This window comes from Muscardinus avellanarius, assembly GCF_963383645.1.
Source record: "Muscardinus avellanarius genome assembly, chromosome: 19".
Classification (NCBI taxonomy): Eukaryota; Metazoa; Chordata; class Mammalia; order Rodentia; family Gliridae; genus Muscardinus; species Muscardinus avellanarius.
In genome coordinates this window covers 15,852,334-15,869,602 of record NC_137805.1, presented here as the reverse complement: position 1 = coordinate 15,869,602, position 17,269 = coordinate 15,852,334, and the positions used below count along the sequence as shown (strand labels likewise).

General features: G+C 50.2%; 1 protein-coding gene across 1 annotated transcript; it reads right to left on the bottom strand.

Moving 5' to 3' along the window:
* Positions 1 to 10,301: 10,301 nt before the first annotated feature.
* Positions 10,302 to 12,716, bottom strand: LOC308277040 (histone-lysine N-methyltransferase SETMAR-like; the record flags this gene model as incomplete). The annotated part of the gene is made up of 2 exons (XM_080716085.1): positions 10,302 to 11,057; positions 12,600 to 12,716. The coding sequence occupies 2 exons, from the start codon at positions 12,714 to 12,716 to the stop codon at positions 10,302 to 10,304; spliced, it is 873 nt and encodes a 290-aa protein (XP_080572211.1).
* Between the last annotated feature and the right edge of the window lie 4,553 nt (positions 12,717 to 17,269).

Below are 17,269 nucleotides of genomic sequence, written 5' to 3'. Positions count from 1 at the left end.
GGAGTCTGTGAGATGAGTCAGGCTGGTCACGAGGCTCTTCAGTGTGGATTCTGCGTGACAAGTCTGGGGAGGGCCACCTGCTTCTGGGCACCTGCCGTTTCTCTTTGTAAAACATGAAAATGGAACATAAAACCCTGTGCGTTTGGTGGCCAATGCCAGCCCCCTGGACCTTGCAAGACTTGCCAAAGAGGCCCCAGCTCGACCGCCTCCTCCAAGGCCAAACCCAGGGACGGTCAGACAGATTGATACCTAGATCGTGCCACCGTGGCCACCCCATGTCCAGTCAAACCACGCTTGTCCGCTTAAGCCACGTGCCCTGTGCCCTGCCTTAGAAAGGCAGGATTGAAACCAAGGGGTCTTTCTATTCCGGGTTCTTTTCCAGTGGATATCGACGAACTCTGAGAACTAGGAAGAGTACAGAAATATGAAAGCTTCTTTTAGGTTAGGGAAAGATAAGGCAACAGAACAGAAAAGAGCAAAGACAGAGTACAAAGGGGGGTCCTGAAAAGAATGATCCCGACACCCTTGGGAAGTAGAGTGTGTGTGTGTGTTACTGGAAAGGGAACCCGCGGCATTCTACCTTTAGGTAAATCGCAGCCCTAGTTTTCATTCTTCATTTTGAAACAGGGTACAAGTGGGCTTTTTAACATACCTGAGGGTGTCTATCAGCTTTTTTTTTTGGTGGTACTGGGGGAGGAACCCAGGGCCTTTTCTACCTCCGGGCTATACTCCCAGACCTATTTGATACTTTATGTAGAAACAGGGTCTAAGTTGCTGGGAGCCTCACTCAGTAGCTGAGGCTGCCTTCAACCTGTGCGATCCTCCTGTCTCAGCCTCCCAAGCGCGGGGAGTACAAGCGTGCACCGCCAAGCCGGCTTCTATCTGCTTTTTATGATTAGTCAGAATTGGGTTGGGGGACCGCGGCTTGTGCAGTGTCAGCCCTTCACCTGAACCACCTGGGGGCCGCTGGGGCCTGGTTCCGTGGCCTCGCACTCTCACCCTCTGCTCACCTCGCCAAGCTCCCTGGGGACGCAGATGGCCACTTTAAAGCTTTCTGTTCCTGGCCCTCGGCCCTGCCTCCGATCAGGCCTGACCACCACCAGCTCAGAAGCCAACGAACCACCGGACCTGGCGCCAGGGACAGTCCCGTCGCCTGCGATCTCAGACCCCTACCACCCCACGCCCCGAGCCCCCGACCCTGCAGCCCTAAGGCATGAGCGACCCCATCGCCATGTCGGATTTCACCCCAGGCCGAGTCTCTCCGCCCCGAGAACCCTAGGACAGAGGCCCGGCCGCGCACTCACCTCCCACCGCTCGCAGCTCACCGCAAGTTACTTCTCCAGAGGCAGCGCTGTCACGGGCTCCGCCACCCGCGGCCGGCTCGTCCGCACCGCGCTGCGGGCTCTCCTCCACGCAGAAAAGGGCAGGGCGAGCGAGGGGCTCCGGCCTCACTCACCACCGCCGGGGAGGAAGGAGGGGTGGCTCTGGGCCCTTAGCGCGGGCTCGCCACAAGAAGTTTGCCTGGACTACAACTCCCAGGATACTCTGCGCGGGACCTCACCTCCCAAGATGCTCCGCGGCTGCCATTGGCTCGCTGGGTGTGTCTCTGGGTGATGCGATAGGGCCAGCTGGAGATGGCGGCCTCTTTAACTTAAAATGTCACTCTTTAGTCATGAAGAGCCTCTTAGATGGCGCTCCGCCTTGCTGAGTACCTGCTCGGCACTTCTCTAGACTACAAGTCCCAGTGAACCCTGCAGGGAATTCCGCATCCGGGCTCTCCCCCAGACAAGTGGAAGTGCCCACCAGGCGGAGCTTTGGGGCATTTAGTGGAGCGGAAGTTCACCAGAGGTCTTTTTACCTGGACTTGGGCAGGCTCAGGGCCTCGTTCTCCCATCCAGCGCTATGCAGTGGAAATCTGTGCCCATATTCCGGGGTCGCGGGCAGGTGGATCCCTATCCAGCTTGTTTACAATTGAGGAGGTGGCCCTGGGGATTGAACCCATGGTTGCCGGAGGCTTGCCTGGAACTTCAAACCTTCAGTCTCAACTCCAAGTCCTGAGATTACAGGTGTGCACCATCGCCGCGCCTGTCCTTATATACTTTTCCCCTTTTTTTGCAGTACTGGAGATTGAACCCAGGGGCATTCTACCTCTGAGCTAATATCTTGTTTTTTAATCCTTTATTTTTAAACAGGCCTCACTAAGTATCTGAGGCTGGCTGCTAACTTGTAATTACTCCTGTCTCAACCTCCCAAGGACTTGAATTTCAGGCCTGTGCCACATGCTCAGCTAACAGAATAAAAGAGACAAAATGTAAGCAATTACAAGAGAATATAATTTCATTTTTAAAATATGAGACAGAATACACTGACAAAAGAATAGAATTGAAATAAGAATTTGATAGCCGGACTTGGTTGCCTACGCTTGTAATCCCAGCATTCAGGAGGCTGAGACTGGAGGATGGTGGTTAGCGGACAGCCTCAGCCAGTTAGCGAGGCCCCTTGCACCTTAGTGAGACCCTGTTTCCAAATAAAGTATAAAATATGTCAGGGAGTATAGACCAGAGGTACAAAAGCCCCTGGGTTCCACCCCAGTACCACAAAAATAAAATAAAAAGGCATAAATAGGGCAGAGGGGATAGCTCGGAGGCAGAATGGCCCTGGGTTCCATCTCCAGTACTACCAAAAAAAAATTGATAATCAAATTATTGTTAAAATATCTATATTATAATTGATTGATAATTTCACTGAAGGCATGGGGAATAGAGGTTATGGCCCAAATAACATTAAATATTTAGTTTAGGAAATCTAGAATACCTTTTAAATTTAAAATTTAGAAACTAGATTATAGAAATTTCACTTTAGAGCCGGACGTGTTGGCACACACTTGTAATCCTAGTACTTGGGAAGCTGAGACAGGCGAATCTGGGTTCACAGGCAGCCTCAGCTACTTAGTGAGGCCCTTGGGAGGTACAATGCCCTGGGTTTAATCCCTAGCACAGCAAGCGTGCATACACACACACACACACACACACACACACACACACACACACACACAAGAGGCTCACAGTTCAGAGGCCAGCAAGACCCTGTTACAAAATAAAAAATCAAAAGGCCTGGGGAGTGGTTTGGGGTGTAGAATGCCCCTGAGTTTAATCTCTACAACAAAAAAAAAATTAACTTTACTATTTAGCTTTATTAAACTTATATTTAAAATTAATATTAGAAATTTAGAATAGATGTTCTAGCCGGGCGTGGTGGCGCATGCTTTGATCCCAGCATTCAGGAGGCTGAGACTGGAGAATTGCGGTTCGTGGACGGCCTCAGCTACTTAGGCCCTATGCAACTCAGTGAGACCCTTTTTCAAAATAAAGAATAAAAAATAGGGCAGGGGGTGTAGCTCAGAGGTCAAATGCCCCTGTGTTCCATCCCTACACCTGTTCACTGGTTAGCCAGCTCTCAGTGAGAAAAAAGAACACAAGTTTCAGGCATGGTTTCTGTGTGTGTTGCTGTGCGTTGGAAGGTTATCGTAGTGAGAATCATGTAGACTGTCGATGTTGTCCCTATTTATACACCCAAAAGTGCCTGTGATGCCTTTGCTGTCCCGTCTGTTGAGCTGTACTGTTGGGCTGGGAAATTGGTCATATACAGTACCTCTTGGAGACGGGCATGTTGGCGCATGCTTGTAATCCCAGCATTTGGGAGGATGAGACCTGAGGATTGCGGTTCGCAGACAGCCTGAACTACTTAGTGAGGTCGTCTGCAACTCAATGAGACACTGTTTCAAAATAACAAGAATAAAAAATTGGGGAGGGTGTGTAGCTTGGAGGTCAAATGCCTCTGTGTTCCATTCCCAGACCCACTAAATAAGTAAATAAATAAATAAGTAAGTAAGTAAATAAATAAATAAATAAATAAAGTACCTCTTGGTCAGTAACATTTGCAATTAAGGATTTGAAGAATGTGGTCAAGTCTCACCATCAATTGAGTTTCATCAGCTTGGGATTTTCTCTCTCCATCAGGACTAAACCCGCCCCAGCACTCCAATACTCTCTGCCCTCCTGATTTTTCCAACCAGAAATCTCTGGAGCAAAATGTGCTGTGTGGCCACTGTCCCTGGATCTTCACATGCTTATGTGCAGAAAGACTTGTTGCACCTGGGGACTCACATGCGGAGGACCAGAAGGAGCAGCGAGCCTCGGATGATAGATCCTGGAACGACAGAGCAGAAGATCAAGACAGAGAAGGCTCCAAGTCTCGGTTTGGTAGGCCCAAGAAAAGTACTTTTGGAGAATTTCCCAGGCCACCCCAGAGGCCACCAGGTAGCTCCCAGCATCACATCAGAGCACTGGGGATGGAGGAGAGCCCGTCTCAGAAGAGGACCCATGAAGACTCCGACAAAGTGCTGAAGAGGGCAGAAGGCTTAGGTCTTGGAGCAGTTGCCTTTGGCCAGCGCAGACTGCGTTCCAGCAAGATGACCGGCCTGCTCAGTCACCAGAGGACACACTCGGTGGAGAAGCCATACGTGTGCGGTGTGTGTGAGAAGGGCTTCAGTCTGGAGACGTGCCTGACCAGGTACCAGAAGCTGCACTCGTGGAAGAAGCCCTTTGTGTGTGGCGAGTGCTGGCGATGCTTTACATAGAAGACCTCCCTCATCATCCACCAGAAGACGCAATCAGGCAAGAAGCCCTATGTGTGCCAAGAATGTGGGTGAGGCTTCAGGCTGAAGTTTATCCTCACCATCCACCAGAGGACACACTTGGGCGAGAAGGTATACGTGTGTGAGTGCCGCAAAGGCTTCACTCAGTAGTCGACCTTCGTTAGACACCATATTACCCACTCAGGCGAGAAGCCCTACATATGCCTTGAATGCGGGCGAGGCTTTAACCATAAGTCCCACCTCATCATCCACCAGAGGACACACTCTGGTGAGAAGCCGTATGTGTGCAGTGAGTGTGGCAAAGGCTTCAACCAAAAGTCCCCCCTCATTATCCACCAGAGGACGCACTCGGGCGAGAAGCTGTACATGTGCCAGGACTGCGGCAAAAGATTCAGCCAGAAGTCCAAACTCATCTACCACCAGAGGGTACTCTCAGGTGAGAAGCCATACCTGTGCCACGAGTGTGGGCAAGGCTGTAAACGTAAGTCCCACCTCATCATTGACCAGAGGACACACTCGGACGAGAACCCCTACGTGTGCAGTGAGTGTGGCAACGGCTTAAGCCTGAAGTCCATACTCACCAGACACCAGAGGACACACTAAGATGAGAAGCCGTATGTATGCAGTGAGTGTGGAAAAAGTTTCAGCCGGAAGTTGCAGCTCATCATCCACCAGAGGACACTCTCAGGCGAGAAGCCATATGTGTGCAGTGAGTGTGACAGAGGCTTTAGCCGGAAGTTCCGCCTCATCATCCACCAGAGGACACACTCAGGCAAGAAGACATATGTGTGCCAGGCCACAAATGGGGACGTCAAGAGTGGGATCGGTATTTGCAACACGGCATGCACAAAGAAATATTGCAGATAATTAAACCCAGATGCTTCCCCTAATCAGCAATAACTAGGAGGATAGGGGCAAGAGGAAGTGGTCGAGCTATAGAAAGGGCCCTATAGTGAAGCAATTAAGGTGACCAATCAGAGGGTATGGAATAGGGGAGGATGGAGCCTCTTTAAAAAGCAGGAGGAACATAAACAAATGTATCAAAGTTAATCACCAAACAAGCATGGGATCGAGGGAGGGGGAAGGAATGGGATGGGGACTGGATGAGGGCTAATTGGATGATGTGTGCTTGTATATCCTCTCAAGTCTTGTATTCCAATGTGATGTATGATTACAATGCACCAATAAAAATAATTTAAAAAAAATTTGGCTGGCTTAAAGAAAGCAGAGCCCTGAGGGAAAGTGTTGTCTCTGGCCAAAGTACTCCCCCACTCCTAGATATTCTTTCATAAATATTATTCTTTTGGTAATCATTCTTTTAACTTTCCACACGAATTGCTCCGGTGATATAAGATCAGGACTGTGAGAGAAACTGAGTCTGTGGAAAATAAATTTTCTAGTAATTTGTCTAAGCCTCTAAACACCCTCGGCTTTGCTCAAAAACGTAATTCTAGTCAGAATTCAGATCCTGTGGAAGCATTCCTGCTACAGCAATTACAAATGCAGAATTCCTCCCTATCTGTGACCTTCATTCTAATCATTACAATACAGCAGAGAGCTAGGAGGAATCTTGACCTTTGCACCTAATAATAGCATTGCCTGCAGACAGGGCGACACCACCTGGTTAAAATAGTTATGACAGAACAAAAGACAGATATAATAAAAACTTCATGTTGTTTTTTGGGCCCTGTCTACTAAAATATATTTTAAGTGTTTAATAGGGTGAAGCGTTCAGACAGCAGATGGTATTGCAGACAAAATCCAACAGACATTCATCAAAATCCTCTAAATCATCATAAATGTACACGGATTTCCCTACGCCAACTACACGTATGAAAGCTGGAATCTCCGACTTCGTCCCCATTCAGTTCAAAGGAGGTTGCTAGATAGAGGACTTTGGACTAAGCCCTAGGAATAAAAGGTTTCAAAAGGGTTAAAGAAAACTCTTAAAAACTGAATTCTTCAAGGGATTTTGGGTGTGACTTTTGTTCCTCTGGAATTTGCCCACTAAAAGTCTCTGAAGCTGCAAGGCCAAGGCAAGGCCAAAGGGGCTGACTTAAAGCACAAGACCCACCTGCAGGGTCATGGGACTGATTTCAATCACAAAGACCTGGGCTGTCACAGGCCTTGCTTTTGTCTTGTTCAGGGTTGGTGATTTACATGTATATCTCACTATTGTTTTTTGGGTGTTTGCACTTTACTACTAGGGAATCACGGGGAAATAGGGAAGTACAAAAAAATCTTGTGCCTAGAATACAGTGTCAATTGCACAAGAGGCATTTGTCCGTGTCAATCGTTTCAGATTTTTTTTTTCCCGGAGAGGAATCTCCACTTTTAGCTCTGTGAACAGGAACTTAAAGGAGTTTATTTCATAAAAAAAGGAAAAAAATCGCTGCAGAGAAGTGGCTGCAGAACTATAACCGAAACCTTTGCCCACCTTTCTGAGAACCTCGGTCCCGAACGGACTCAGTGCCCATATTCAGTGCCCAGCTGAGCCAGTCTGCCGCAACTTCCCACCCATGGGAAGACGCACTCGGCTGCGGCAGGTGAGGCTTTAGGTGGAAGTCCCACTTCATCGTCCACGAGAAAAAGCACTGCAGAGAGAAGCCGGACGTGTGCCACGAGTGCAGCAAAGGCTTCAGCCAGGAGTCCATCTCTGTTGGACACTAGTGGACACACTCGAAGGAATAGCCGTATGGAGGTCACTGTTTAGCATTTACTTTTCTTTGGGGATCATCTCAGCGAGAGCGAGACTGACCTCTAGTGGAGGTTAATGTATTGAATTATACTTTTCTTTGGGGATCATCTCAGCGAGTTTAGACTCCACTGTAGTGGAGGTTAATGTATTGCATTTTACTTTTCTTTGGGGATCATCTCAGCGAGAGCGAGACTGACCTCTAGTGGAGCTTACTGTCTTTCATTTTACTTTTCTTTGGCGATCATCTCAGTGAGAACAACACTGCCCTCTATTGGAAGTTAATGTTTTGCATTATACTTTTCTTTGGGGATCTTCTCAGTGAGAATGAGACGGCCCTCCAGGGGAGGTCAATGTATTGCATTGTACTTTTCTTTGGGGATCATTTCAGCGACGAGACTGCCCTCTAGTGGAGGTTAATGTACTGAATTACTCTTTGGGGATCATCTCAGCAAGAACAACACTGCCCTCTAATGGAAGGTAATGTTTTGCATTGTACTTTTCTTTGGGGATCTTCTCAGTGAGAGTAAGACGGCCCTCTAGTGGAAGTTAATGTTTTGCATTATACTTTTCCTTGGGGATCATTTCAGCGACGAGACTGCCCTCTACTGGAGGTCAATGTATTGCATTTTACTTTTCTTTGGGGATAATTTCAGCGAAAACGAGACTGCCCTCTACTGGAGGTTAATGTATTGCATTTTACTTTCTTTGGGGATCATCTCAGCGACTGTGAGACTGCCCTCTAGTGGATGTTACTGTATTGCATTATACTTTTCTTTAGGAATCATCACAGCGAGAACGAGACTGCCCAGGAGTGGAGCTTAATGTACTGCATTATACTTTTCTTTGGGGATTTTTTTTTTTTTTGGTGGTACTGGGGTTGCTGGAAGCCCTTAATCCTCCGGGTTACACTCCCAGACCTTTTTTACATCTTTTATTTGGAAACAGGGTCTCCTAAGCCAGCGCGCGCGGCTGGCTTCGATCCTGCGCGATCCTCCTGTCTCTGCCTCCCAAGCGCGGGGATTACAAGCGTGCGCCACCACGCCCGGCGTGGGATTATTTTTTGATTGATCAAAATTCATTGCAGCCGGGCGTGGTGGCGCACGTTTGTAATCCCTGCGCTTGGGAGACAGAGACAGGAGGATCACACAGGCTCGAAGCCAGCCTAGCTGGCTAAAGAGAACCTGTTTCAAAAAAAAAAGTATAAAATAGGTCTGGGAATTTAGCCCGGAGGTAGAAGGGTTTCCAGGAACCCCAGTACCCCCCCAAAAAAAAACCCCTCTGCAACAATGCACCAATAAAAAAATTAAAAACAAGCTGAGCATGGTGGCGTACGCTTGTAATCCCCGCACTTGGGAGGCTGAGACAGGAGGATCACGCAGGTTCGAAGCCAGCCACGCTGGCTTAAGAGACCCTGTTTCCAAATTTTAAAAAGTATAAAATAGGTCTGGGAGGTGGAAGGGCTTCCAGGAACCCCAGTACCACCAAAAAAAAAAAAAAAAAAAAAGTCTGGGAGTATAGTCCAGAGGTAGAAAGCCCTGGGTTCCTCCCCCAGTACCACACACACACACACAAACACACACACACACACACACACACACACACACAATCAAAATTGCCATCCTCCTGTCCCAGCCTCCTGAGTGCTAGGATTATGAGTGTGTGCCACCACACCTGTCTTGAATTTTTCATTTTGAAGCAGTCTCACTAAGTTACGGAGCCCTTGCTAAGTTGCTGAGGCTGGCCTTGAACCTGTGATTCTCCTGTCTCAGCCTCCCGGAACTAGGGTTTTCTTGAATCATGCTGGATTTGGTGCAAAAGCCCAATAATGGCATCATAAACAAGGAGACAGTTTCTTCTAAAGAAACAGCGCTGTGAGATCAGAACGTAGCGTTTTCCACAGTACCGATACTCATACCACCTTCTACCTTGCTGATTTGTTCAACACGCCCTTGCTTCTTCCTCCTCCTCCTCCTCCTCCTCCTCCTCCTCCTCCTCCTCTTCTTCTTCCTCTTCCTCTTCTTTTGTGGCACTGGGGATGGAATCTAGGGGCATTCAATCTCCAAGTGACATCCCCAGCCCTATTTTTTATTCTTTATTTATTTTTGGTGGTACTAGGGCTGGAACCCAGGGGCTTTCTACCTCCAGGCTATACTCACAGACCTATTTTATATTTTATTTGGAAACAGGGTCTCACTAAGTTGCTGAGGCTGGCTTCGCACCCGTGCAATCCTCCTGTCTAAGCCTCCCAAGCGATTGGATTACAAGCGTGCACCACCATGCTCAGTTTGCACAACCCTTTTTGTTTTGTTTTTTTGGTGGTCCTCGGGCTCCTGGAAGCCCTTCTACCTCCGTACTACACTCCCAGACCTATTTTATATTTTATATTTCATTTGGAAACAGGATCTCTTACGCCAACTCGGCTGGCTTCGAACCTGCGCGATCCTCCTGTCTTCGCCTCCCAAGCGCGGGGATGACAAGCGTGCGCCACCACTCCCGGCTTACAGGACCCTTTCTGAGGATCACCTTGGAGTGTGGCCTGCTGGGATTGCTGCCCCTACCCTGGCCATCACATACACATTTCTGCTTATAGGATGAAAGAAGAGAAGGGCAAGATACCCAACTTAAGGACACACAATTTTTTGCTTTTATCCTGCAAGCAAGAAAACACTTAGTCGTATCTAACTGGGAAAGCGAGTATTCTGAACAGTTATGTATCTATGTAAAAACGAAGAGGAAAAGAAAGCAACCAGGCATGGTGGGATGCGTTCCCAGTCTCGGTACGGATTGGATTCGGTGCGAGAGCCCAGTACTGGTAGCTTCAACCAGGAGACTGTTTCTCCTAAAAGATCAGAGCTGCGAGATCCGAGCGTGGACTGGGAGGCTGAGCCAGGAGGGGCGCGGGTTCGAGGCCAGCCTCTGCCTGCACTCTTCCTGATGGACACCTGGCTAAGGGCAGTACAGTGAACCGTCAAAAGGCAGGAACCCGGCACACGCTGCGGCCCCGCAGGAGCAGGGTTTCCGCAGCTGCCCGCCCTGGGGCCTCTCTTCTTCGCCCCCTTCCACGGGGTTGAGGAACCTTCCCGAATAGTCGTAAGAGAGCTCTTCTCCCGGGCCGATGGCCGTGGCTGCGAAGAGGGCCAGTTTAGGTACCATCGAGTCGACTCGGACGGGGACCATGACCAGGTTGGGCTGGCAGGAGTGGTTCAGGAACCGGCCGGCGTTGCCGATGGACGTGGGGTCCACGAAGGTCTCCAGGACCGGCCCGCCACACACGTGCTCCCTGATGGCGATGATGTAGTTGGGGTCCTGCCTCTTCTGCGAGTGAGTTCTCCTCCGCGCTTCCGAGGCGCCCAAGACCTCGCCGGCGTATTCACAGACGAATCTCCCTTTGGGTATCAACTCCAGGGTCCGCAGCCCCCAGCCCTTTCCGTCCGTCTTGAACACCTGCAGGCGGAACTGCAGCCCCCTCTGGACCACTCTGTTTGTGCAATGGTCCGCACACTGGCACAGGGCGTTGCATTCAAAGACGGGCCTGGAGTACTTGGCTCCCGGGCCTAGCACCCTGAGGCACAAGTGCTCGTCCTGGCGGAGGCAGGGGCAAGAGCCGGGGAGGCAGGGGGTGGCTCCGCACCTGCAGCCGGGAAAGGTTATCTGATTGGGGTCCGTGGCTGCTCCAGGTCCCATGACGTGATCCGGGGTGTACTGTCAACGTAGAAACGGTGCAAGTCAGCGTGAGACACGCCAGCAAAAGTACAAATAGAACCGGGCGTGGCGGCGCACGCTTGACATCCCAGCATTTGGAAGGCCGAGACAGGAGGATCACGGTTCTCAGACAGCCTCAGCTACTTAGCGAGGCCCTTTGCAACTCAGTGAGACCCTGTTTCAAAATAAAAAATAAAAAAAAGTAGGGTTGGGAGTGTCGTTCAGAAGTAGAATGCCCCTTGGTTCCATCTCAGTTCTGCAAAAAAAAAAAAAAGTATATATATATATATATATATATATATATATATATATATATATATATATTAGACAAATATTTTCATTATTATTAGTTTTATTATTGGTGGTACTGGGGTTCCTGGAAACCCTTCTACCTCCGGGCTGCACTCCCAGACATATTTTATATATATATTTTTGGAAACAGGGTCTCTTAAGGCAGCACAGCTGGCTTCGAACCAGATTGATCCTCCTGTCTCCACCTCCCAAGTGCAGGGATTACAGGTGTGCGCCACCACGCCCGGCAACAAGTATTATTTTCATGTGCATTTTGGAAACTATAACGAGTGCAGCAAAACCCATGGCTTTATGGACAGTAATGATTATGATGATTCTAAAGAGAATATTTATATAAATTAATTTATTATTATTATTATTATTATTATTATTATTATTATTATTATTATTATTTTGTTAGTACTGGGGTTCCTGGAAGCCCTTCTACCTCCAGGCTACACTCTCAGACCTATTTTTATATTTTTATTTGGAAACAGGGTCTATTTAGCCAGCGAGGCCGAACCAGCGCGATCCTCCTTTCTCAGCCTCCCAAGCGCGGGGATTACCAGCGTGTGCCACCACGTCTGGCATTTATTCTTAAATGAGTTAATTTCATCCTTAAAATAAAGTGAGTTCTTTTATTTCATTTGCGGGTCTGGGGACAAAAAGGGATCCTTGACGTCAAGGAATCACCAGCCTACAGACTGCAGAGGGCAAAACCCTTGCGAAGGTCTGACGACAGGTTTATAAAGACCTCAGCCTGTGCCTCTTAAGAACTTTGCACGTGCCAACAGCTCTGAAACTGGATAAGGAAAAGGTGGGGAGGAATTTTAAAATGCCACCTGTGGACGCCTCACCCCTACCAGAGCAGCCGCCGAGCCCCGCCCTGCCGCCTAGCCCCGCCCCCGGGGGCCGCGCGCGGCTCTCGGGCACATAGCCACGCCCCTAGGCGGCTAGCCCCGCCTCTACCCAGGAGGATGCCAGCCCCGCCCTGTGGGGGGTTGCTTGCCACTCCCACGTATCTAGCCCCGCCCCTCACTGGATAGGCACGCCCCTCCCTGGGAGGGCAGCACGCAGTCTCTTGGGCGCCTGGCCCCGCCCCCTGGCTAGCCCCGCCCCCGAGGGGAGGGCAGCACGAGGCTGTCTCGGGCGTCTAGCCCCGCCCCCTGGCTAACCACGCCTCTACCCGGGATATTGGCAAGCAGAGTGGCGGGGCATCTATTCCCGCCCCCTGACTAGCCACCCCCTTACCTGGAAGGGCGCTGGCCCCGCCCCCGGCGGCCACACGCTCACGGGTAAGTTCTCCAGGCCTCCCGCTATATCCAGATGATCTATTTGAGCTGCAGGTGTCCCTTCAGAGGCTGCCATCCCAAAAGGTCACTTCCTGTCTTTAACTTCCGCGACACCGGGCCGCCCGGTGCCGAGCCTTCTTCCCTGACAGGCGGGCGCCTCGCGGAGGATGCTGGGACCTGTAGTCCGCGGCCGCGCTGCCTCACGGGAGTTGTAGTTTGCACGGCCCCAGTAGAGGCCTGAGGGGCGGGGGCTCGCTGCACTTGTTTGGAGGGCACAGTCATCTGCACTGGGTAGAGGGCCCGTGTAGAGGGCTGCTCAAAAAGTGGTTACGAGCTAAGCACTGTGGCACACACCTGCAATCCCGGTTCTAGAGACTCTATGTCAAAATAAGGGATGAAAAATAGGGCTGGGGGTGTAGCTCGGAGGTAGAAGGTCCCTGGGTTCCATCCCCACACCTGAAAAAAAAAAAAAAAGAAATTTAAGAAATCTTTTCTCAAAAAAAAAAAAAAGTTGTTTCTCATTGAGGTATATTTTGACAATGCTCAAACCCAAATACATGAACACCAGCACTGGACAATTAAGTAAGTGGAGAGCAGGAGGTATGGGTCAGATTTCTCACTATGAAGCACATCATAGAATTAACTTTTTTTTTCTTTTTTGGCAGTACTGGGGATGGAACCCAGGGGCATTGGACCTCCAAGCTACTCACCAGTCCTATTTTTGTTTTGAAACAGGGTCTCACTGAGTTGCAGAGAGCCTCACCAAGTAGCTGAGGCTGGCTATGAACTAAGATCCTCCTGTCTCAGCCTCCTGAATGCTGAGATTACTACCGGGCACCACCTTTATTTTTTTTGAAATGAGGTCTAAGTTGCTGAGGGCCTCACTAGGTTGATGAACCTGTTAAGTAACCTGATGAACCAATTAAGTAAGTGGACAGCAGGAGGTAGGGTTCAGACTTCTCACTATTGAAGCACATCATAGAATTAACTTTTTTTTTTTCTTTTTTGGCAGTACTGGGGATGGAACGAAGGGGCATTCTACGTCTGAGCTACACCCCCAGCCCTATTTTTTATTCTTCATTTTGAAACAGGGTCTCACTGATTTGCAGAGGGCCTAAGTACCTGCAGCTGGCTGCGAACTGCGTTCCTCCTGTCTTAGCCTCCCGAATGCTGGGATTACAAGAGTGCCCACCACGCCCGGCTTAAGATGCTCTAGATTTTATTCTACTACGGTGCTGCTTCAAAATTCAGGACCTTATTATCTCTGTCAAGTGTGTGTGCAGATGTTTTAAGAACATTGAAGTAAAAATGCACATCTAACTACAGTGTTATTACAGAGATAGGATAACATACAATACATAGGATAATACAGAGATAGGATAACAGAGATACAATACATGCTTTATTAAAAAGCAGATCATGCTGTAATTGCAGTATTTGGGAGTCTGAGACAGGACGACACAGATATTTGAGAGCTAAGAGTAAAGCAAGAAAGGGAACATCACAGACCGCAAGAGAAGAAGCAGCTGAGGTGGGACATGTTAGGAGGAAGCCGTTCTTCCTGGAGATTCCTCCTCTGACTTGAAATCTCTCGATATAGTTCCTAGAGTCTCTCTCCACACAAAAGCAGACTTTATGATCTATGAGTGACTCGATCCTTACGCCTTCCAAGGACTTAATTCTTGCATAATAGTGGACCTAAGATTTCAAAATATCTGTTATTTATTTCTTATAAACATGTCAAAGTTCCAGATCTGTAATGAAGCAAAATTAAAATAAAGGCCACAAAACACAAAGACATTCTGAGACCACTGATGGAAGGTGCTTTTTATTACATTTTGTGGAATCGTAAAGAGGTTGACTACTGGTCCTCTCCTCCACCCTCACTTTCAAAGAGAATACAAGGGGCCCGAAGACTGCCCCAGACAGGCTTCTGAGTGGAGCTGGAGTGGCGGCTAGCGGTGGGCGTGCTGCATCCTCCTAGGTCTGCTGAGGGAGCCTTCTGGCCCCAGTCCTGCCCACAGCTCCTGCACGCACGAGGCTCCTCCCCCCGCTGTGGCACCTGATGCAAGGCCAGGTGTGACCTGTGGCTAAAGCCTCACTCTCTGCACATGCACGGCCTCTCTTCCCAAGTGCACCCGCTTGTGTGTGAGTGAGGCTGACTTGCTGCTGAAGCCCAGGCAGCACTGCCGGCACGTGTACGGCTTCTCCCGCGAGTGCTTCCTCCGGTGCTGATGAGCCCTGCCTGGTGGCTGAAGCCTCGGCCGCACTCCTGGCACACGTAAGGCTGTTCCTTCGAGTGTGTCCACTAGTGTCCAAAAGAGATGGACTCCTGGCTGAAGCCTTTGCCGCACTCGTGGCACACGTCCGGCTTCTCTCTGCAGTGCTTCTCGTGGACGATGAAGTGGGACTTCCGGCTAAAGCCTCACCTGCCGCACTCGAGGCACATGTATGGCTTCTCACCGAGTGCGTCCTCCCAGGGATGGGAAGTGGAGCTTCTGCTTAAAACTTTGCTAGCATCGTGGCACACGTAGGGCTTTTCCCCCGAGTGTGTCCTCTGGTGGATGATGAGGTAGGACTTCTCGTTGAAGCCTTTGCCACACTCACTGCACACGTATGGCTTCACCCCGAGCATGTCCTCTGGTGGACGATGAAGTTGTACTTCACGCTGAAGCCTTTGCCACACTCACTGCACACGTAGGGCTTCTTGCCCGAGTGTGTCCTCTGGTGTCTGGTGAGTGCGGACTTATGGCTGAAGACTTTGCCACACTCACTGCACACGTATGGCTTCTCGCCCGAGTGTGTCCTCTGGTGGACGATGAGGTTGGACTTCACACTGAAGCCTTTGCCACACTCACTGCACACATACGGCTTCTCACCCGAGTGTGTCCTCTGGTGGATGATGAGGTAGGACTTCTCACTGAAGTATTTGTCACACTCACTGCACATGTAGGGCTTCTCGCCTGAGTGTGTCCTCTGGTGTCTGATGAGTGTGTTCTTCGCGCTGAAGCCTTTGCCACACTCACTGCACATGTAGGGCTTCTCGCCTGAGTGTGTCCTCTGGTGTCTGATGAGTGTGGTCTTCTCGCTGAAGCCTTTGCCACATTCACTGCACATGTAGGGCTTCTCGCCCGAGTGTGTCCTCTGGTGGACGAAGAGGTTGGACTTAATGCTGAAGCCTTTGCCACACTCACTGCACACGTAGGGCTTCTCGCCCGAGTGTGTCCTCTGGTGGACGAAGAGGTTGGAGTTAATGCTGAAGCCTTTGCCACACTCACTGCACACGTAGGGCTTCTCGCCCGAGTGTGTCCTCTGGTGGACGAAGAGGTTGGACTTAATGCTGAAGCCTTTGCCACACTCACTGCACACGTAGGGCTTCTCGCCCGAGTGTGTCCTCTGGTGGTTGATGAGCTGGTACTTATGGCTGAAGCTTTTGCCACACTCACTGCACGCGTAGGGCTTCTCACCTGAGTGTGTCCTCTGGTGGATGGTGAGGTGGGATTTCTGGCTGAAGCCTTTACCACACTCGCTGCAAACGTAGGGCTTCTCGCCCCAGTGTGTCCTCTGGTGGATGATGAGGTAGGACTTCTCGCTGAAGCCTTTGCCACACTCGCTGCACACGTAGGGCTTCTCGCTCGAGTGTGTCCTCTGGTGGACGAAGAGGTTGGACTTAATGCTGAAGCCTTTGCCACACTCACTGCACACGTAGGGCTTCTCGCCTGAGTGTGTCCTCTGGTGTCTGATGAGTGTGGTCTTCTCGCTGAAGTCTCTGCCACACTCACTGCACATGTAGGGCTTCTCGCCCGAGTGTGTCCTCTGGTGGTTGACGAGGTGGTAATTCCGGCTGAAGCCTTTGCCGCACTCACTGCACACGTAGGGCTTCTCGCCCGTATGTGTCCTCTGGTGGATGATGAGGTGGGACTTACAGTTAAAGCCTCGCCCGCATTCAAGGCACATGTAGGGCTTCTCGCCTGAGTGTGTCCTCTGGTGGATGATGAGATGGGACTTATGGTTAAAGCCTCGCCCGCATTCAAGGCACACGTAGGGCTTCTCGCCTGAGTGTGTTCTCTGGTGGATGATGAGGTTGGACTTACGGTTAAAGCCTCGCCCGCATTCAAGGCACACGTAGGGCTTCTCGCCTGAGTGTGTCCTCTGGTGGATGATGAGGTTGGACTTACAGTTAAAGCCTCGCTCGCATTCATTGCACACATAGGGCTTCTCGCCTGAGTGGGTAATCTGGTGTCTAACCAAGGTCGACTTCAGAGTAAAGCCTTTGCCGCAGTCTCGGCACACAAACGGCTTCTCGCCGAAGTGCGTCCTCTGGTGGATGGTGAGAATAAACTTCAGCCTGAAGCCTCGCCCGCACTCTTGGCACACATACGGCTTCTCGCCCGAGTGCATCCTCTGGTGGATGGTGAGAATAAACTTCAGCCTGAAGCCTCGCCCGCACTCTTGGCACACAAACGGCTTCTCGCCTGAGTGCGTCCTCTGGTGGATGATGAGGGAGGCCTTCCGTGTGAAGCGTCGCCCGCACTCGCCACACACAAAGGGCTTCTTCCATGAGTGCAGCTTCTGGTGCCTGGTCAGGCACATCTTCAGACTGAAGCCCTTCTCACACACGCCACACAC